Source organism: Oncorhynchus kisutch, linkage group LG13 (assembly GCF_002021735.2).
Source record: "Oncorhynchus kisutch isolate 150728-3 linkage group LG13, Okis_V2, whole genome shotgun sequence".
NCBI classification, from domain to species: Eukaryota; Metazoa; Chordata; class Actinopteri; order Salmoniformes; family Salmonidae; genus Oncorhynchus; species Oncorhynchus kisutch.
The window spans coordinates 6782571-6806744 of NC_034186.2; the positions used below are offsets into that span (position 1 = coordinate 6782571).

At 47.2% G+C, this 24174-nt stretch overlaps 1 protein-coding gene across 1 annotated transcript in view; it reads left to right on the plus strand.

Moving 5' to 3' along the window:
- atf6 (activating transcription factor 6) overlaps positions 1-24174 on the plus strand; it is a 151555-nt gene that overhangs the window by 19659 nt on the left and 107722 nt on the right. The window contains exons 5-6 of the mRNA XM_031785467.1: positions 87-207; positions 577-762. Coding sequence (XP_031641327.1) covers positions 87-207; positions 577-762 — 307 coding nt within the window. The remainder of the gene's footprint in view (positions 1-86; positions 208-576; positions 763-24174) is intronic.

The window sequence follows — 24174 nt, forward strand, 5'->3', positions numbered from 1 at the left end:
GGGGAACACTGGACCTTCTGGAGGTATTGTAAAACCTCACACAGCAGTGAAACATTGATGGCTCGTCTCTCTGCTGCCCCCTACAGGAGGATCTATCCCAATCTCCTCAGCCCTCTCCTGCCGTCTCTGTCTGCTCCGAGTCCAGTGGCTTCTCAGAGCCCCCCCTGGCCAAGAGGGCCCCCAAGAGGACCAATCAGGCCACGCGAGGTCAGATATACACCTCTCCATCATCATCATCCTCCTCCTCTTCTTTCATATCAGGCTGCCATTTCTTCCTGTAGTTACATTGGCTTTCAGTGAAAATACTGTATCACTCTCCCTCATCAGTCTGTTTCTGATTTGGAAATATGTTGTTGATTGACTTTGTTAGTTTTAATGGATCGGAAAAAGTATGATGACTCAAGCCAGAAATTAGTATAACCAAACAACAGATGTTTATTGGTTCAAGTCCATTCGCCCTGCTTTCAATGGACCAAATATTTTTTTTAATGATACATACAATAGCATCTGGAGGGGGAAGAAGGCTCCGTAAAAAAAAAAATTTGAAACAGTTATGAATTATGATCCGTCTCACAGTGAAGAGGCCTATCCAGCTCACCCCTAAGGTGTCCATCCAGCCCAGACCAGTTGTAACGGCTGTACCCCAGCATGCCGCGGGCCCTCTCCAGACCATCATCATCCAGCCCCTGCAGACCACCCTGGTGCCTCACCCTGCTGTGGTCAAACCTGCCCCTGTCAGCATACAGCCAGCGCCACCTATAGGTGAGTCTACAACTGCACTCACTACACTATAATACATATTATAAACTGGGTGGTTGGAGAACTGAATGCTGATTGGCTGAAAGCCGACACTATACCACGGGTATGACAAATCATTATATTTTTACTGTTCTAATTATCTTTGTAACCCGTTTTTATAATAGCAATTATAAACTGGGTTGTTCGAGCCCTGAATGCTGATTGGCTGACAGCCGTGGTATATCAGACCGTATACCACGCGTATGACAACTTATTTTTACTGTTCTAATTACGTTGGTAACCAGTTTATAACAGCAATAAGGCACCTCGGGGGTTTGTGATATATGGCCAATATACCACGGCTAACGGATGTATCCAGGCACAACGCCATGTACCACAAACAGGAGTTCCCTGATCCTGGTGCAGAATGCACAGCGTTTCTCCCTCCCGATATTGACTGATACCATTCATTTCAGTAATAAAAAAAAGACAATCCAAGTAAGTGTCTACTAACATTTTTAATGCAGAGTGCCAGGTCTCTGTCCATTCAGAGACATCAGTATCAAACCTGTCTGTCAGAGTGCTAGGTCTCTCTCCATTCAGAGACCACAGTATCAAGCCTGTCTGTCAGAGTGCCAGGTCTCTCTCCATTCAGAGACATCAGTATCAGGCCTGTCTGTCAGAGTGCCAGGTCTCTCTCCATTCAGAGACCACAGTATCAAGCCTGTCTGTCAGAGTGCCAGGTCTCTCTCCATTCAGAGACCACAGTATCAAGCCTGTCTGTCAGAGTGCCAGGTCTCTCTCCATTCAGAGACATCAGTATCAGGCCTGTCTGTCAGAGTGCCAGGTCTCTCTCCATTCAGAGACATCAGTATCAAAATCAAATCAAATCAAATGTTATTTGTCACATCCACATGGTTAGCAGATGTTAAAGCGAGTGTAGCGAAATGCTTGTGCTTCTAGTTCCGACAATGCAGTAATAACCAACAAGTAATCTAACTAACAATTCCAAAACTACTGTCTTATACACAGTGTAAGGGGATAAAGAATATGTACATAAGGATATATGAATGAGTGATGGTACAGAGCAGCATAGGCAAGATACAGTAGATGGTATAGAGTACAGTATATACATATGAGATGAGTATGTAAACAAAGTGGCATAGTTAAAGTGGCTAGTGATACATGTATTACATAAGGATGCAGTCGATGATATAGAGTACAGTATATACGTATTCCTATCAATTCCCATTATTAAAGTGGCTGGAGTTGAGTCAGTGTCAGTGTGTTGGCAGCAGCCACTCAATGTTAGTGATGGCTGTTTAACAGTCTGATGGCCTTGAGATAGAAGCTGTTTTTCAGTCTCTCGGTCCCAGCTTTGATGCACCTGTACTGACCTCGCCTTCTGGATGATAGCGGGGTGAACAGGCAGTGGCTCGGGTGGTTGATGTCCTTGATGATCTTTATGGCCTTCCTGTAACATCGGGTGGTGTAGGTGTCCTGGAGGGCAGGTAGTTTGCCCCCGGTGATGCGTTGTGCAGACCTCACTACCCTCTGGAGAGCCTTACGGTTGAGGGCGGAGCAGTTGCCGTACCAGGCGGTGATACAGCCCGACAGGATGCTCTCGATTGTGCATCTGTAGAAGTTTGTGAGTGCTTTTGGTGACAAGCCAAATTTCTTCAGCCTCCTGAGGTTGAAGAGGCGCTGCTGCGCCTTCTTCACGATGCTGTCTGTGTGAGTGGACCAATTCAGTTTGTCTGTGATGTGTATGCCGAGGAACTTAAAACTTGCTACCCTCTCCACTACTGTTCCATCGATGTGGATAGGGGGGTGTTCCCTCTGCTGTTTCCTGAAGTCCACAATCATCTCCTTAGTTTTGTTGACGTTGAGTGTGAGGTTATTTTCCTGACACCACACTCCGAGGACCCTCACCTCCTCCCTGTAGGCCGTCTCGTCGTTGTTGGTAATCAGGAAGTTAGAGTAACAATGATCCAAGGTCTTTCCACCCCTGGTTGCGCAATCGATATGCTGATAAAATTTAGGGAGTCTTGTTTTCAGATTAGCCTTGTTAAAATCCCCAGCTACAATGAATGCAGCCTGTCTGTCAGAGTGCCAGGTCTCTGTCCATTCAGAGACATCAGTATCAAGCCTGTCTGTCGGAGTGCCAGGTCTCTGTCCATTCAGAGACATCAGTATCAAGCCTGTCTGTCAGAGTGCCAGGTCTCTGTCCATTCAGAGACATCAGTATCAAGCCTGTCTGTCAGAGTGCCAGGTCTCTGTCCATTCAGAGACATCAGTATCAAGCCCATCTGTCTGGACTTCATCACATCATCTTGCAAGTCTCTATGTCCTGGCTCCATACATGTTTCTGTTAACACACACACACAGTCACTGTTCTATCACCAATGGCAGTTATTACCAGTTTGTGTTTCAGATATGACATATCCTACGTTGGAGATTGAACAGGTCACTTATGGTCTCCCCATCAAACGACTGAAGCTGTCGTCTGGCAAAAGCATCTCCAGTCCATCTGTAGAAATACAGTAGGCAGAGTTCATCAGTGACACACAGAATGAAAAGGGTGTTGCTGTTACTGGGCTGTGTTATTAGAAATCACCTCACTGTGGGTGTGTTGGAGGGGGACGTGTTGGAGGGGGACGTGTTGAGGGGACGTGTTGAGGGCCAGGGCTCGCTGCATCTCATGCATCAGTGAACACACAGAGTCACTATTCTATTACCAATGGCAGTTAGGGATAGGTGATATGACACACACACAAACATATAATATGTTGAAGTTTAAACCGGTCAGACTAAATTGACCTAATTCTGTTCTCCCCATTGACGACCGTTGGAAAGCAGGCAAGAGGTGAGGCTGGAGATGAGGTCTTTGCCAGAGCCCCGTTTGATGGGCAGAGCAGTGTAGATTAGCACCTGGGCCCTCAAAGATACTGGTTGGTCACACACACACACACACACTGATTACATTCTCTATGTGGTTATGATTAGCCTGTTGGAACCAACCTGATCGCTGATTACATTCTCTATGTGGTTATGATTAGCCTGGTCGAACCAACCGATGATTAGCTGGTTCCACTAGGCCTGGTTATACCCTGGACATTATATAGTGAACACAGTGATCAGGCTGGTTCCACTAGGCTAGGTTATACCCTGGGCATTATATAGTGAACACAGTGATCAGGCTGGTTCCACTAGGCTAGGTTATACCCTGGACATTATATAGTGAACACAGTGATCAGGCTGGTTCTACCAGGCCTGGTTATACCCTGGACATTATATAGTGAACACAGTGATCAGGTTGGTTCCACTAGGCCTGGTTATACCCTGGACATTATATAGTGACCACAGTGATCAGGCTGGTTCCACTAGGCCTGGTTATACCCTGGACATTATATAGTGAACACAGTGATCAGGCTGGTTCCACTAGGCCTGGTTATACCCTGGACATTATATAGTGAACACAGTGATCAGGCTGGTTCCACTAGGCCTGGTTATACCCTGGACATTATATAGTGAACACAGTGATCAGGCTGATTCCACTAGGCCTGGTTATACCCTGGACATTATATAGTGAACACAGTGATCAGGCTGATTCCACTAGGCCTGGTTATACCCTGGACATTATATAGTGAACACAGTGATCAGGCTGGTTCCACTAGGCCTGGTTATACCCTGGACATTATATAGTGAACACAGTGATCAGGCTGGTTCCACTAGACCTGGTTATACCCTGGACATTATATAGTGAACACAGTGATCAGGCTGATTCCACTAGGCCTGGTTATACCCTGGACATTATATAGTGAACACCAGTGATCAGGCTGGTTCCACCAGGCTAGGTTATACCCTGGACATTATATAGTGAACACAGTGATCAGGCTGATTCCACTAGGCTAGGGTATACCCTGGACATTATATAGTGAACACCAGTGATCAGGCTGGTTCCACCAGGCTAGGTTATACCCTGGACATTATATAGTGAACACCAGTGATCAGGCTGGTTCCGCTAGGCTAGGGTATACCCTGGACATTATATAGTGAACACAGTGATCAGGCTGATTCCACTAGGCCTGGTTATACCCTGGACATTATATAGTGAACACAGTGATCAGGCTGGTTCCGCTAGGCCTGGTTATACCCTGGACATTATATAGTGAACACAGTGATCAGGCTGGTTCCGCTAGGCTAGGTTATACCCTGGACATTATATAGTGAACACAGTGATCAGGCTGGTTCCGCTAGGCTAGGTTATACCCTGGACATTATATAGTGAACACAGTGATCAGGCTGGTTCCGCTAGGCTAGGTTATACCCTGGACATTATATAGTGAACACAGTGATCAGGCTGGTTCCGCTAGGCTAGGTTATACCCTGGACATTATATGGTGAACACCAGTGATCAGGCTGGTTCCGCTAGGCTAGGTTATACCCTGGACATTATATAGTGAACACAGTGATCAGGCTGATTCCACTAGGCCTGGTTATACCCTGGACATTATATAGTGAACACAGTGATCAGGCTGGTTCCGCTAGGCCTGGTTATACCCTGGACATTATATAGTGAACACAGTGATCAGGCTGGTTCCGCTAGGCTAGGTTATACCCTGGACATTATATAGTGAACACAGTGATCAGGCTGGTTCCGCTAGGCTAGGTTATACCCTGGACATTATATAGTGAACACAGTGATCAGGCTGGTTCCGCTAGGCTAGGTTATACCCTGGACATTATATAGTGAACACAGTGATCAGGCTGGTTCCGCTAGGCTAGGTTATACCCTGGACATTATATGGTGAACACCAGTGATCAGGCTGGTTCCGCTAGGCTAGGTTATACCCTGGACATTATATAGTGAACACAGTGATCAGGCTGGTTCCACTAGGCCTGGTTATACCCTGGACATTATATGGTGAACACCAGTGATCAGGCTGGTTCCGCTAGGCCTGGTTATACCCTGGACATTATATGGTGAACACCAGTGATCAGGCTGGTTCCGCTAGGCCTGGTTATACCCTGGACATTATATGGTGAACACCAGTGATCAGGCTGGTTCCACCAGGCTAGGTTATACCCTGGACATTATATGGTGAACACCAGTGATCAGGCTGGTTCCGCTAGGCCTGGTTATACCCTGGACATTATATAGTGAACACAGTGATCAGGCTGGTTCCGCTAGGCTGGGTTATACCCTGGACATTATATAGTGAACACAGTGATCAGGCTGGTTCCGCTAGGCTAGGTTATACCCTGGACATTATATGGTGAACACAGTGATCAGGCTGGTTCCACCAGGCTAGGTTATACCCTGGACATTATATAGTGAACACCAGTGATCAGGCTGGTTCCGCTAGGCTAGGTTATACCCTGGACATTATATAGTGAACACAGTGATCAGGCTGGTTCCGCTAGGCTAGGTTATACCCTGGACATTATATAGTGAACACAGTGATCAGGCTGGTTCCACTAGGCTAGGTTATACCCTGGACATTATATAGTGAACACAGTGATCAGGCTGGTTCTACCAGGCCTGGTTATACCCTGGACATTATATAGTGAACACAGTGATCAGGTTGGTTCCACTAGGCCTGGTTATACCCTGGACATTATATAGTGACCACAGTGATCAGGCTGGTTCCACTAGGCCTGGTTATACCCTGGACATTATATAGTGAACACAGTGATCAGGCTGGTTCCACTAGGCCTGGTTATACCCTGGACATTATATAGTGAACACAGTGATCAGGCTGGTTCCACTAGGCCTGGTTATACCCTGGACATTATATAGAGAACACAGTGATCAGGCTGATTCCACTAGGCCTGGTTATACCCTGGACATTATATAGTGAACACAGTGATCAGGCTGATTCCACTAGGCCTGGTTATACCCTGGACATTATATAGTGAACACAGTGATCAGGCTGGTTCCACTAGGCCTGGTTATACCCTGGACATTATATAGTGAACACAGTGATCATGCTGGTTCCACTAGGCTAGGTTATACCCTGGGCATTATATAGTGAACACAGTGATCAGGCTGGTTCCACTAGGCTAGGTTATACCCTGGACATTATATAGTGACCACAGTGATCAGGCTGGTTCCACTAGGCTAGGTTATACCCTGGGCATTATATAGTGAACACAGTGATCAGGCTGGTTCCACTAGGCCTGGTTATACCCTGGACATTATATAGTGAACACAGTGATCAGGCTGGTTCCACTAGGCCTGGTTATACCCTGGACATTATATAGTGAACACAGTGATCAGGCTGGTTCCACTAGGCCTGGTTATACCCTGGACATTATATAGTGAACACAGTGATCAGGCTGGTTCCACCAGGCTAGGTTATACCCTGGGCATTATATAGTGAACACAGTGATCAGGCTGGTTCCACCAGGCTAGGTTATACCCTGGACATTATATAGTGAACACAGTGATCAGGCTGGTTCCACTAGGCTAGGTTATACCCTGGACATTATATAGTGAACACAGTGATCAGGCTGGTTCCACTAGGCCTGGTTATACCCTGGACATTATATAGTGAACACAGTGATCAGGCTGGTTCCACTAGGCCTGGTTATACCCTGGACATTATATAGTGAACACAGTGATCAGGCTGGTTCCACCAGGCTAGGTTATACCCTGGACATTATATAGTGAACACAGTGATCAGGCTGGTTCCACTAGGCTAGGTTATACCCTGGACATTATATAGTGAACACAGTGATCAGGCTGGTTCCACTAGGCCTGGTTATACCCTGGACATTATATAGTGAACACAGTGATCAGGCTGGTTCCACCAGGCTAGGTTATACCCTGGACATTATATAGTGAACACAGTGATCAGGCTGGTTCCACTAGGCTAGGTTATACCCTGGACATTATATAGTGAACACAGTGATCAGGCTGGTTCCACTAGGCCTGGTTATACCCTGGACATTATATAGTGAACACAGTGATCAGGCTGGTTCCACTAGGCCTGGTTATACCCTGGACATTATATAGTGAACACCAGTGATCAGGCTGGTTCCACCAGGCTAGGTTATACCCTGGACATTATATAGTGAACACAGTGATCAGGCTGATTCCACTAGGCTAGGGTATACCCTGGACATTATATAGTGAACACAGTGATCAGGCTGGTTCCGCTAGGCTAGGTTATACCCTGGACATTATATAGTGAACACAGTGATCAGGCTGGTTCCGCTAGGCTAGGTTATACCCTGGACATTATATAGTGAACACAGTGATCAGGCTGGTTCCGCTAGGCTAGGTTATACCCTGGACATTATATAGTGAACACTGTGATCAGGCTGGTTCCGCTAGGCTAGGTTATACCCTGGACATTATATGGTGAACACCAGTGATCAGGCTGGTTCCGCTAGGCTAGGTTATACCCTGGACATTATATAGTGAACACAGTGATCAGGCTGGTTCCACTAGGCTAGGTTATACCCTGGACATTATATAGTGAACACAGTGATCAGGCTGGTTCCACTAGGCTAGGTTATACCCTGGACATTATATAGTGAACACAGTGATCAGGCTGGTTCCACTAGGCTAGGTTATACCCTGGACATTATATAGTGACCACAGTGATCAGGCTGGTTCCACTAGGCTAGGTTATACCCTGGACATTATATAGTGACCACAGTGATCAGGCTGGTTCCACTAGGCCTGGTTATACCCTGGACATTATATAGTGAACACAGTGATCAGGCTGGTTCCACTAGGCCTGGTTATACCCTGGACATTATATAGTGAACACAGTGATCAGGCTGGTTCCACTAGGCCTGGTTATACCCTGGACATTATATAGTGAACACAGTGATCAGGCTGGTTCCACCAGGCTAGGTTATACCCTGGGCATTATATAGTGAACACAGTGATCAGGCTGGTTCCACCAGGCTAGGTTATACCCTGGACATTATATAGTGAACACAGTGATCAGGCTGGTTCCGCTAGGCTAGGTTATACCCTGGACATTATATAGTGAACACAGTGATCAGGCTGGTTCCACTAGGCCTGGTTATACCCTGGACATTATATAGTGAACACAGTGATCAGGCTGGTTCCGCTAGGCTAGGTTATACCCTGGACATTATATGGTGAACACCAGTGATCAGGCTGGTTCCGCTAGGCTAGGTTATACCCTGGACATTATATAGTGAACACAGTGATCAGGCTGGTTCCACTAGGCCTGGTTATACCCTGGACATTATATGGTGAACACCAGTGATCAGGCTGGTTCCGCTAGGCCTGGTTATACCCTGGACATTATATGGTGAACACCAGTGATCAGGCTGGTTCCGCTAGGCCTGGTTATACCCTGGACATTATATGGTGAACACCAGTGATCAGGCTGGTTCCACCAGGCTAGGTTATACCCTGGACATTATATGGTGAAAACCAGTGATCAGGCTGGTTCCGCTAGGCCTGGTTATACCCTGGACATTATATAGTGAACACAGTGATCAGGCTGGTTCCGCTAGGCCTGGTTATACCCTGGACATTATATGGTGAACACCAGTGATCAGGCTGGTTCCGCTAGGCTAGGGTATACCCTGGACATTATATAGTGAACACAGTGATCAGGCTGGTTCCACTAGGCTAGGTTATACCCTGGACATTATATAGTGAACACAGTGATCAGGCTGGTTCCACTAGGCTAGGTTATACCCTGGACATTATATAGTGAACACAGTGATCAGGCTGGTTCCACTAGGCTAGGTTATACCCTGGACATTATATAGTGAACACAGTGATCAGGCTGGTTCCACTAGGCCTGGTTATACCCTGGACATTATATAGTGAACACAGTGATCAGGCTGGTTCCACTAGGCTAGGTTATACCCTGGACATTATATAGTGAACACAGTGATCAGGCTGGTTCCACTAGGCTAGGGTATACCCTGGACATTATATAGTGAACACCAGTGATCAGGCTGGTTCCACCAGGCTAGGTTATACCCTGGACATTATATAGTGAACACCAGTGATCAGGCTGGTTCCGCTAGGCTAGGGTATACCCTGGACATTATATAGTGAACACAGTGATCAGGCTGATTCCACTAGGCCTGGTTATACCCTGGACATTATATAGTGAACACAGTGATCAGGCTGGTTCCGCTAGGCCTGGTTATACCCTGGACATTATATAGTGAACACAGTGATCAGGCTGGTTCCGCTAGGCTAGGTTATACCCTGGACATTATATAGTGAACACAGTGATCAGGCTGGTTCCGCTAGGCTAGGTTATACCCTGGACATTATATAGTGAACACAGTGATCAGGCTGGTTCCGCTAGGCTAGGTTATACCCTGGACATTATATAGTGAACACAGTGATCAGGCTGGTTCCGCTAGGCTAGGTTATACCCTGGACATTATATAGTGAACACAGTGATCAGGCTGGTTCCGCTAGGCCTGGTTATACCCTGGACATTATATAGTGAACACAGTGATCAGGCTGGTTCCGCTAGGCTAGGTTATACCTTGGACATTATATAGTGAACACAGTGATCAGGCTGGTTCCGCTAGGCTAGGTTATACCCTGGACATTATATGGTGAACACCAGTGATCAGGCTGGTTCCGCTAGGCTAGGTTATACCCTGGACATTATATAGTGAACACAGTGATCAGGCTGGTTCCACTAGGCCTGGTTATACCCTGGACATTATATGGTGAACACCAGTGATCAGGCTGGTTCCGCTAGGCCTGGTTATACCCTGGACATTATATGGTGAACACCAGTGATCAGGCTGGTTCCGCTAGGCCTGCTTATACCCTGGACATTATATGGTGAACACCAGTGATCAGGCTGGTTCCACCAGGCTAGGTTATACCCTGGACATTATATGGTGAACACCAGTGATCAGGTTGGTTCCGCTAGGCCTGGTTATACCCTGGACATTATATAGTGAACACAGTGATCAGGCTGGTTCCGCTAGGCCTGGTTATACCCTGGACATTATATGGTGAACACCAGTGATCAGGCTGGTTCCGCTAGGCTAGGGTATACCCTGGACATTATATAGTGAACACAGTGATCAGGCTGGTTCCACTAGGCTAGGTTATACCCTGGACATTATATAGTGAACACAGTGATCAGGCTGGTTCCACTAGGCTAGGTTATACCCTGGACATTATATAGTGAACACAGTGATCAGGCTGGTTCCACTAGGCTAGGTTATACCCTGGACATTATATAGTGAACACAGTGATCAGGCTGGTTCCACTAGGCTAGGGTATACCCTGGGCATTATATAGTGAACACAGTGATCAGGCTGGTTCCACTAGGCTAGGTTATACCCTGGACATTATATGGTGAACACCAGTGATCAGGCTGGTTCCACTAGGCCTGGTTATACCCTGGACATTATATAGTGAACACAGTGATCAGGCTGGTTCCACTAGGCTAGGTTATACCCTGGACATTATATAGTGAACACCAGTGATCAGGCTGGTTCCACTAGGCTAGGGTATAGGGCCGAGACGGTACCATTATCTCAATATTCTTTCCATGGCAAAAATCTAAACACGAAAAACACAGAACTCTGTACTCCTTTTTAACCTGCTGTATGTAAAGTATTGTTGCTATAGATACATGTGACTCTGGATGACATCATGATGTCTGTTTGCAACATTAGGGCTGTTTTCCTAAAGAAGTTAAATCCACGTCTTGTTTTGTGCCCTTACCACGGTGACTAATGAGTGCCACGGTGACTAGTGAGTGCCACGGTGACTAGTGAGTGCCACGGTGACTAGTGAGTGCCACGGTGACTAATGAGTGCCACGGTGACTAATGAGTGCCACGGTGACTAGTGAGTGCCACGGTGACTAGTGAGTGCCACGGTGACTAGTGAGTGCCACGGTGACTAATGAGTGCCACGGTGACTAGTGAGTGCCACGGTGACTAGTGAGTGCCACGGTGACTAGTGAGTGCCACGGTGACTAATGAGTGCCACGGTGACTAATGAGTGCCACGGTGACTAATGAGTGCCACGGTGACTAGTGAGTGCCACGGTGACTAATGAGTGCCACGGTGACTAGTGAGTGCCACGGTGACTAGTGAGTGCCACGGTGACTAGTGAGTGCCACGGTGACTAGTGAGTGCCACGGTGACTAGTGAGTGCCACGATGACTAGTGAGTGCCAAGATACTGGTATCATCCTGGGTCTACTAGGTTATACTCAGCACATTTATATGCATCTAAGAAGTAGAAAATAAAGCAGTTTACATACATTATGTTTCACAATTGGGTTATCTAATGTGTCAAAGTAATGAAGTGGGTTACTTACCTTCTGTATTTGAACAAATGATGAGCCTTTGAAAGCTGTTGCCGCTGACAGGTGAAGCTTGCTGGCTGGATACTTGCCAACACGTGGCTGACTGTTCTATGTATAGGAATGCTCACAGCGAGGCCATGTCTGCATTGATGCTGATGAGAGCCCCCTTTGCTGGTCTTCTCTATGCTGCATGTTCGGCTGCAAAATGGACATCTCTGGAACAACTGCAACAGGCAATCTTTATGAGGTGGTGTCACAGCGTGATATAATGAACAGCCAATATATATATAGGTCATGTACTTCACAACCAAAATGACTATACTTAGTTGTATCTGCTTGGCTGGAGAATTAGCCTACTAGTTTATCAACCTGGGTAATTTTGAATACAACTTTTTTAAATTTACATAACGCACATTACCTGTCATTGTTGATCAGGGCAGTAACTCGGGTCACGATGGTCTCACGATAGCGTGTCCTTTTTCATAGGAGTCGAGGGAGACTGGCAACAACAGAGGAGGTGTCGCAAGGCTACTTGTGTTGCATGACACACATTTTTTTTAAATTCTGAAGTCTTGCCTAACGAACTGTGAAAATAGCAAGTGAACAGTGAGTTAAATTATTTTTGGAGGTCGCTATAAAACCATTGCAATCACATTTGCTGGACGTGTTATGATTACCCACCTTTGCTTCTCTGGTAGGCTCCGGCATCCGTTCATGACCCGGGGATCAGTCTTACACTTGGTGCAACAGGAAAAACAGGGTCAACGATTGTCACATCATCCCTCAATAATAAACATATCTTGAGAAATAACATAATGTCGTTTTGTAAACTAATTATATGAATTCCAGATGTAGACTGACCGGCTTCAGACCTGTAACGCTGTTACACTGTGCAACCAACTGGGACATGTTCTGCTATGGCCCTGCGTTGGTTTCAGTTTGTTGCTGCCAGTACACTGTTGTAATCCTAGTCAGACATAAATAAGCTAATGCTACCATCGCTGCATCCAATATGTATTTGTGCCCCTAGACATGGGGTTGCTCCTCAGAGGCTAACGTGTGACTGTTTCATCGAAAATGACACTAATTTAGAGTGGAATGGAAATACGATGACATTCCTAAAGTAGACGAATAAATAGTAGGAAACAGCTAGAGAAGTTTGTCAAAAATAGCTACCAATACTAATGTTAGCTAGTAAAAAAAAATACGGTGGTCCCCTCAATCCTAGTTTTCTCGCTAACGTCAGCTATGATAGAGATCATAATGATCAAAATATACATAACCAGCAGTCTCTAGTCTAGTCAACGGTATAGTCACCACCACTGGTTGGTTAATCAGTACAGGGATGTTCAGTCTCTAGTCTAGTCAACCGGTATACTCACCACCACTGGTTGGTTAATCCGTACAGGGATGTTCAGTCTCTAGTCAACCGGTATACTCACCACCACTGGTTAGTCAATCCGTACAGGGATGTTCAGTCTCTAGTCTAGTCAACTGGTATACTCACCACCACTGGTTGGTTAATCCGTACAGGGATGTTCAGTCTCTAGTCAACCGGTATACTCACCACCACTGGTTGGTTAATCTGTACAGGGATGTTCAGTCTCTAGTCAACCGGTATACTCCCCACCACTGGTTGGTTAATCCGTACAGGGAAGTTCAGTCTCTAGTCAACCGGTATACTCCCCACCACTGGTTGGTTAATCCGTACAGGGATGTTCAGTCTCTAGTCTAGTCAACTGGTATACTCACCACCACTGGTTGGTTAATCAGTACAGGGATGTTGTTCAGTCTCTAGTCAACCGGTATACTCACCACCACTGGTTGGTCAATCAGTATATGGATGTTCAGTCTCTAGTCTAGTCAACCGGTATACTCACCACCACTGGTTGGTTAATCCGTACAGGGATGTTCAGTCTCTAGTCAACCGGTATACTCACCACCACTGGTTGGTTAATCCGTACAGGGATGTTCAGTCTCTAGTCAACCGGTATACTCACCACCACTGGTTGGTTAATCAGTATATGGATGTTCAGTCTCTAGTCTAGTCAACCGGTATACTCACCACCACTGGTTGGTCAATCAGTATATGGATGTTCAGTCTCTAGTCTAGTCAACCGGTATACTCACCACCACTGGTTGGTTAATCAGTATATGGATGTTCAGTCTCTAGTCAACCGGTATACTCACCACCACTGGTTGGTTAATCAGTATATGGATGTTCAGTCTCAAACCGCCTCTTGATTTGACCGTTTTGGGGGAAACAGAGCCCCATTCTAGGGTTTTGTTTTTCTGTCCTGGGTTACCCCAGTGGGAGGAGTTTGAACCAGGTGCCCCAGTGAGCCAGGTGCCCCGCTCTGGTGCCCCAGTGAGCCAGGTGCCCCGCTCTGGTGCCCCAGTGAGCCAGGTGCCCCAGTGAGCCAGGTGCCCCAGTGAGCCAGGTGCCCCGCTCTGGTGCCCCAGTGAGCCAGGCGCCCCGCTCTGGTGCCCCAGTGAGCCAGGCGCCCCGCTCTGGTGCCCCGGTGAGCCAGGCGCCCCGCTCTGGTGAGCCAGGCGCCCCGCTCTGGTGAGCCAGGTGCCCCGCTCTGGTGAGCCAGGTGCCCCGCTCTGGTGCCCCAGTGAGCCAGGTGCCCCGCTCTGGTGCCCCAGTGAGCCAGGTGCCCCGCTCTGGTGCCCCAGTGAGCCAGGTGCCCCGCTCTGGTGCCCCAGTGAGCCAGGTGCCCCGCTCTGGTGCCCCAGTGAGCCAGGTGCCCCGCTCTGGTGCCCCAGTGAGCCAGGTGCCCCGCTCTGGTGCCCCAGTGAGCCAGGTGCCCCGCTCTGGTGCCCCAGTGAGCCAGGTGCCCCGCTCTGGTGCCCCAGTGAGCCAGGTGCCCCGCTCTGGTGCCCCAGTGAGCCAGGTGCCCCGCTCTGGTGCCCCAGTGAGCCAGGTGCCCCGCTCTGGTGCCCCAGTGAGCCAGGTGCCCCGCTCTGGTGCCCCAGTGAGCCAGGTGCCCCGCTCTGGTGCCCCAGTGAGCCAGGCGCCCCGCTCTGGTGCGCCAGTGAGCCAGGCGCCCCGCTCTGGTGAGCCAGTGAGCCAGGCGCCCCGCTCTGGTGCCCCAGTGAGCCAGGCGCCCCGCTCTGGTGAGCCAGTGAGCCAGGTGCCCCGCTCTGGTGCCCCAGTGAGCCAGGCGCCCTGCTCTGGTGCCCCAGTGAGCCAGGTGCCCCGCTCTGGTGCCCCAGTGAGCCAGGTGCCCCGCTCTGGGGCACCTGGCTCACTGGGGCAAAGTCGGTCTCAAAACAAATAATAATCAATCACGTCGAGTGATGAGAATGATTCAGTGTTTTCACATGTATAAGTGACTGCTTTTGATAACGTGTTATCTGCCTTCCCAGTGAAAACAACTAGTTTTACAATTGAAACACTTATTTTATGGAAAAGTGATGTATGTTTCTGGACGATGCAACTAGCTTGCTTGTAGACAACATGACCAAGCGGAGCAGATTAGTTTACTGGTGATCTTCCCTCCCTTCTTTCACGCGTTGACGTGATTGGTCCATTGTCGGTTCAACGCGGCCAGTGCAATAGAGTGAGCGGAGGGGCAATTTGCACGTGGAGCTTGGCGAAAGGAGGCATGATATGTTGGCGACATTGTATATCCCAAACCCAACCTTAATTTACTCCAAACTCCGTTTTAGACTGCCTTTATGACCAAACATTTTCCTATTTACACTCTGTAGTCAATTATGACACTATAATAAATGTTTCTGACTCATATCGATGCCACGTTGGTTTTTGGAGGGCAGTCGATCTGTAAAGCATTAGGGAAGTTTTGGGTGGGAGTTTGGGAGGGTGTTGTGTATCATTGGCCAGCAGATGTCGCCCTATCTCTACTTTTGTTGACCCTCTTTTTAGGATCTGTGTTTAATCATTTGTGAGTCAATGTTTTAGTAGTGTTTCCTTACCTCGGCCCACCAGCCTGTGTTTCATTCAGACCTACCAATCTGATCCTCTTTCTGATCTTCTACCTCAGCTGAGTCTGGGCCAATACAAACAGTTTTGTCACAGTCTGACGGGGACCAAACCAACACTGGAATATTTGACCTCTGTAGTCTTGAATGTGTTTTTAGTTTAGAGTTTGAATAAAACTTTCTCTCTAGATCAGGGCTCTCCAACCCTCTTCCTGGAGAGCTACCGTCCTATAGGTTTACACTACAACCCTAATCTAGCGCACCTAATTCCTGTTAAGTAGCAGTTAGCTGCTAGCCGTCATGGAAACGGAGCAGGCTAACGCTAGTAGTGCTTAACCCTCTAGTGTTTTTATCCACGACTGGGCACAAATGCTTTAGGTGTGAGATTTCCACACAATCACAAGATTAAGATAAGGTGGAACTGAACAATGGACAGGGATTTGTGTGCCCTAAATGCACCACCATCAAGCAACTCAGGGAAGAGATCCTCCAGCTGCTCGCTCGGCTGCGAGAAAAGGATTACCTGCTTTCTAAGTGCACCAACCTTGCTGTAACCCAGGCAAACCCAATCTCATTTTTAAATCCCTCCTGTAGCAAAGCTGTCTGAGTCAGGAGGCGTTGATCTGTCCCAATGCAACGGACAGATGTTCAGCTCAACTCCACGGCCCCATGTGAGACTGGACACTCGCAAGGCATATGAGATCGGGGAGGCAGTCTGGCCACCCTTTATCTATCCGAGAAGATCCGATCCAGCTATCAAAGAGCTTTGCCCCGAGACGGACCTACCAGCCCCGTGGGTCAGCACGGATCCTGGGAGTATATCACCAGCTGGCGGCTGCCCAGTGGCACCCTCTCCACGACCACCACAGTTCAGGAGGTCGCGGACTCAAGACCCCACCTTCTGGGGTTTCCGACGTCATTTGCTGTTGCTGGTGCTAAGAGTCGGGCTAGCCTGTCTCAAAGCCCCCCCCCCCCTCCTGCCCAAGACGGTCCCATCCTGCTCCCCCTCTTCCCTGGGGCGGCAGGGTAGCCTAGTGGTTAGAGCGTTGGACTAGTAACCGGAAGGTTGCAAGTTCAAACCCCCGAGCTGACAAGGTACAAATCTGTCGTTCTGCCCCTGAACAGGCAGTTAACCCACTGTTCCTAGGCCGTCATTGAAAATAAGAATTTGTTCTTAACTGACTTGCCTAGTTAAATAAAGGTAAATAAATAAAATTCCCTCATCGGATTCCATCAAGACCACCATCATTGTGGACAGCTCGATGGTGAAAAATATTGGCCTGCCTACGATCTGTGGACCGACCAAGATCACCTGTCACCCAGGAGCCCGTGTCCATGACAACAACTCCTTCCTGCCCACAGTTCTGGCCAAGTACTCCAATATTGACACCATAGTCACTCACATACAGAACCAGTCAACATTTTGGACACATCTACTCATCCCAGGGTTTTATCTTTTATTTTTTACTGTTTTCTTACATTGTAAAATAATAGTGAAGACATCAACTATGAAATAACACATATGGAATCATGTAGTCACCAAAAAAAGTGTTAGGCAAATTAAAATAGATTTGAGATTTGTCAAAGCAGCCACCCTTTGCCTTGATGACAGCTTTGCACACTCATGGCATTCTCTCAACTAGCTTCACCTGGAATGCTTTTCCAACAGTATTGAAGGAGTTCCAAATTGTTGGCTGCTTTTTCTTCACTCTTTATTTTAAAAATCATTGTGTTGGGGAATTTTAATATTCATGTTTCTACTGGGCCCACCCATAACCACGGCCATACTCTGGACCTGGTTATTACCAAGGGGCTTTCTACTGGGCCCACCCATAACCGCGGCCATACTCTGGACCTGGTTATTACCAAGGGGCTTTCTACTGGGCCCACCCATAACCACAGCCGTACTCTGGACCTGGTTATTACCAAGGGGCTTTCTACTGGGCCCACCCATAACCACGGCCATACTCTGGACCTGGTTATTACCAAGGGGCTTTCTACTGGGCCCACCCATAACCACAGCCATACTCTGGACCTGGTTATTACCAAGGGGCTTTCTACTGGGCCCACCCATAACCATGGCCATACTCTGGACCTGGTTATTACCAAGGGGCTTTCTACTGGGCCCACCCATAACCGTGGCCATACTCTGGACCTGGTTATTACCAAGGGGCTTTCTACTGGGCCCACCCATAACCACGGCCATACTCTGGACCTGGTTATTACCAAGGGGCTTTCTACTGGGCCCACCCATAACCACGGCCATACTCTGGACCTGGTTATTACCAAGGGGCTTTCTACTGGGCCCACCCATAACTGTGGCCATACTCTGGACCTGGTTATTACCAAGGGGCTTTCTACTGGTCCCACCCATAACCACAGCCATACTCTGGACCTGGTTATTACCAAGGGTCTTTCTACTGGTCCCACCCATAACCACAGCCATACTCTGGACCTGGTTATTACCAAGGGGCTTTCTACTGGTCCCACCCATAACCACGGCCATACTCTGGACCTGGTTATTACCAAGGGGCTTTCTACTGGGCCCACCCATAACCACAACCATACTCTGGACCTGGTTATTACCAAGGGGCTTTCTACTGGGCCCACCCATAACCACGGCCATACTCTGGACCTGGTTATTACCAAGGGGCTTTCTACTGGGCCCACCCATAACCACAGCCATACTCTGGACCTGGTTATTACCAAGGGGCTTTCTACTGGGCCCACCCATAACCACAGCCATACTCTGGACCTGGTTATTACCAAGGGGCTTTCTACTGGGCCCACCCATAACCACAGCCATACTCTGGACCTGGTTATTACCAAGGGGCTTTCTACTGGGCCCACCCATAACCACAGCCATACTCTGGACCTGGTCATTACCAAGGGTCTTTCTACTGGACCTGGTCATTACCAAGGGGCTTTCTACTGGGCCCACCCATAACCACAGCCATACTCTGGACCTGGTTATTACCAAGGGTCTTTCTACTGGACCTGGTTATTACCAAGGGGCTTTCTACTGGACCTGGTCATTACCAAGGGGCTTTCTACTGGACCTGGTTATTACCAAGGGTCTTTCTACTGACATATCCTCTATTGTTGCTGTTGCTTTATCTGATCACTCTTGGTCTTTTTTACTACCTTGTTGCCCGGAGCAAAGAGGAATACTGAACACATTATTAAGAAACGCTATCTGACCTCTGAAGTTGCTACATATTTTATTGAGTGTATGAACAATACTCTACCACCTATACTGCCTTCCTCTTGTAATGATTTAGTTGATCACTTTGGCAAATAATGGACAACCATTGATGCCATAGCTCCAGTAAGGTTGAACAAAGACCCATCCAAATGGAGAAGCCCCTTGGATGAATGAGGAAACAAATCAATTAGAAAAGCGGAGAAAGTCAAAGGTGCAGGTCCATTATGTTATTCCGAGAGAGAAACTTGGCATATACAGTGCATTCAGAATGTATTCAGCCCCCTTCCCCTTTTTCCACATTTTTTATGTTACAGTAATTATTCTAAAATGGATTAAATAAAATGTTGTCAACAATCTAAGCACAATACCCCATAATGACACAGTACCCCATAATGACATCACAATACCCCATAATGACATCACAATACCCCATAATGACATCACAATACCCCATAATGACATCACAGTACCCCATAATGACAAAGCAAAAACAGTTTTTTTAGAAATGTTTGCAAATGTATTAAAAAAATAAAAACAGAAGTACCTTATTTACATAACTATTCAGATCCTTTGCTATGAGACTCTAAATTGAGCTCCGGTGCATCCTGTTTCCATTCATCATCCTCAATGTTTCTACAACTTGATTGGAGTCCACCTGTGGTAAATTCAATTGATTGGACATGATTTGGAAAGACACACACCTGTCTGTATAAGGTCCCACAGTTGACCGTGCATGTCAGGGCAAAAACCAAGCCCTGAGATTGAAGGAATTGTCTTTAGAGCACCGAGACAGGATTGTGTCGAGGAACAGATCTGGGGAAGGGTAGCAAAAACTTTCTACAGCATTGAAGGTCCCCAAGAACACAGTGGCCTCCATCATTCTTAAATGGAAGAAGTTTGGATCCACCAAGACTCTTCCTAGAGCCGGCCACCAGGCCAAACAGAGAAATCGCGGGAGAAGGGCCTTGGTCAGGGAGGTGACCAAGAACCCGATGGTCACTCTGACAGCGCTCCAGAGTTCCTCTGTGGAGATGGGAGAACCTTCCAGAAAGACAAAACCACTCCTCAGTTAAAAGGCACATGACAGCCCGCTTGGAGTTTGCCAAAAGGCACCTAAAGGACTCTGACCATGAGAAACAAGAATCTCTGGTCTGATGAAACCCAGATAAAACTCTTTGGCCTGAATGCCAACCGTCACATCTGGAGGAAACATGGTGATGGCAGCATCATGCTGTGGTGATGTTTTTCAGTGGCAGGGACTGGGAGACTAGTCAGGATCGAGGGAATGATGAACGGAGCAAAGTACAGAGCGATCCCTGATGGAAACCTGCTCCAGAGCGCTCTGGACCTCAGACTGGGGAGAAGGTTCACCTTCAAACAGGACAACAACCCTAAGCACACAGCCAAGACAATGCCGGAGTGGCTTCGGGACAAGTCTCTGAATGTCCTTGAACCCGATCGAACATCTCTGAAGTGACATGAAAATAGCTGTGCAGCAACGCTCCCCATCCAACCTAACAGAGCTTAAGAGGATCTGCAGAGAAGAATTGGAGAAACTCCCCAAATACAGGTGTGCCAAGCTTGTAGCCTCATACCCAAGAAGACTTGAGGCTGTAATCGCTGTCAAAGGTGCTTCAAGAGAGTCCAGAGTAAAGGGGCTGAATACTTGATATTTCAGTATTTTTATTTTTGCGTTGTCATTATTGGGTATTGTGTGTAGATTGATGAGGAGGGGGGGAACAATTAAATACATTTTAGAATAAGGCTGTAACCTAACAAAGCGTGGAAAAAGTCAAGGGGTCTGAATACTTTTTAAATGCCAGACGGGCTCTAATCTGATCACTAATCATTTGAGAGAAATCCTACACCAGCAAACCTACTGTATATGAACTGTCCTCCACATCTAAATGTGATGCGTTTGCAGCATATTTTAGAGATAAGATGACAAACATTAGGCTGGGTATCAGTCAAGAAAGACCTGATAAGAAGTTTATGTGCCCTAGCCTACAACGCAAAGGTACTATGGAGTTATTTTCCCTATTTGACACAGACATGCCCAGCAAAGTGATATCACAACTTAAGCCTTCTATTTATTTCAGAATCTAAAATGACACCTAGGTTTTCTTTCAAAAACAAAGGACATTTCTAAGTGACTCCAAACTTTTGAAAGATAGTGTATATGGCTCACAACTTCCTCTCTAACTAAATCAAGAAAATACAGAGTTACTTATTGTTTGAGCCAAAGTACAGAGAGAGAATCTGGACGAACATTTGAATTCATGGGAAATAAAGATAAAACACCAGGATAAAAAAAACTTTCATTTTAGATTCTGAACTAAATTTCGAATCACACATTAGAAATGTGACATAGCTTTTACCACCTGAGGAACATTGCCAAGGTGCGGCCATTTCTCTCTCAGGCTGATACAGAGAGACTCATCCATGCTTTTATTACAAGCAGGCTTGACTACTGTAGTTCTCTCCTGCCTGGTCTACCCAAGAAAGGCAAGAAAGCCTGCAAAACATACAGATCGCTGCAGCACAGATTTAATGCCAAGATGGCGTAGCAGTCAGACGTCTTTGTCTTTTGTCCTGTCGTGTCCCTTCTATATATCTTTTTACATATTTTTCTTCGCATATCTTAAAAAAAATATTTTGCTAAACCTCAACTTCTAAATACTCTCCTGCAACCCGCCTCACCCAATGTGGCTTGGATCTGCTTTTTTCTAAGGTATTTCTATTTACTTTTGGATCTGGATTCCCTCAACTGAAGCTAGCCAGCTAACTACCTACCAGCTATCAGTTAGCAAACCATTGCTAGCGGTCATCAGATAACCTTTAGCTCGGAAAGCTCTCGCCAGTTCGTACAACGTGACTCAAACCAGAGCATAACGGACCTATTTCTCTCCATATCCCCGGATTCCTACAGCAAACTCTGAACATTTTCATCTGGATCTTCGCAACTAGCTAACCGCAATCCCGGGTGACTACTCCTGGCTAGCATTTCCATCCCGGAGCAAGCACCAGTTAGCCTGAAGCTAGCCCGGCCAGGGCTCCTCTGCTACCACCAAAGCCCACTCCCGGGCTACAATATCCGGACCCCTTCTACTGCCGGTGCGGGGCACGGAACCCCGCCGATCCTCTACGACTGGAATACCGAGATAATCTGCCAGAGGATTCCAAAAGGCCCCTCAGGCCTGAAGGCCCATTCTGCTAGCTACCTAGAGCTACTTGGAACCCTACTAACTCCACGACTGGTCTATCGACGTCACCACACGAAGATGCAAAAACGGACTTACCCCCATTGCGACGTCCCCCATAGGCTAACTTGCTAGCCCCATTCTGCTAACTGATAGCTTGCCTGCCCCGGTCTGCTAACTGCTAGCCCAAACTAACTGCTTGCTTGCTAACCCAGTCTGCTAACTGCTAGCTCATTTAGCCCCGGCCTACTAACTGTTAGCATCGGCCTGCTAACTGTCTGAATCGCCGTGTTCCCAGTCAGCCCAACCACTCACTGGACCCATATGTTCACTTGGCTACGCATGCCTCTCTCTAATATCAATATGCCTCATCCATTACTGTCCTGGTTAGTGATTACTGTCTTATTTCACCGTAGAGCCTCTAGCCCTGCTCAATATGCATTAAGCAACCATGTTGTTCCACCTCCTACATATGCAATGACATCACCTGGTTTAAACGTCTCTAGAGACTATCTCTCTCTCATCATTACTCAATGCCTAGGTTTACCTCCAATGTACTCACATCCTACCTTGCCTTTGTCTGTACACTATGCCTTGAATCTATGCTATCGTGCCCAGAAACCTGCTCCTTTTACTCTCTGTTCCGAACGTGCTAGACGGCCAGTTCGTATAGCATTTAGCCGTACCCTTATCCTACTTCTCCTCTGTTCCTCTGGTGATGTAGAGGTTAATCCAGGTCCTGCAGTGCCTAGTTCCACTCCCACTCCCCAGGTGCTCTCATTTGTTGACTTCTGTAACCGTAAAAGCCTTGGTTTCATGCATGTTAACATTAGAAGCCTACTCCCTAAGTTTGTTTTACTCACTGCTTTAGCACACTCTGCCAACCCGGATGTCTTAGCCGTGTCTGAATCCTGGCTTAGGAAAACCACCAAAAACCCTGAAATCTCCATTACTAACTATAACATTTTCCGCCAAGATAGAACTGACAAAGGGGGCGGTGTTGTATTCTACTGCAAAGATTGCCTGCAGAGTTCTGTATTACTATGCAAGTCTGTATTCAAACAGTTCGAGCTTCTACTTCTAAAAATTCACCTTTCCAGAAACTAGTCTCTCACTGTTGCCGCTTGCTATAGAACTCCCTCTTCCCCCAGCTGTGCCCTCGATACCATATGTGAATTGATTGCCCCCCATCTATCTTCTGAGCTCATGCTACTAGGTGACCTAAACTGGGACATGCTTAACACCCCTGCTATCCTACAATCCAAGCTTGATGCCCTCAATCTCACACAAATGATCAATGAACCTACCAGGTTCAACTCCAAATCCGTAAACACGGGCACCTTCATAGATGTCATCCTAACTAACTCGCCCTCCAAATACACCTCTGCTGTTTTCAATCAAGATCTCAGTGATCTCTGCCTGCATCCGTAATCGGTCTGCGACCAAACGACCACCCCTCATCACTGTCAAACGCTCCCTAAAACACTTCTGCGAGCAGGCCTTTCTAATTGACCTGGCCGGGGTATCCTGGAATGACAATTGACCTCATCCCGTCAGTAGATGATGCCTGGCTATTCTTTAAATGTGCTTTCCTCACCATCTTAAATAAGCATGCCCCACTCAATTTTTTTAAAACTAGGAATAGATATAGTCCTTGGTTCACTCCAGACCTGTCTGCCCTTGACCAGCACAAAAACATCCTGTACTGTTCTGCATTAGCATCGAATAACCCCCGTGATATGCAACTTTTCAGGGAAGTTAGGAACAAATATACACAGG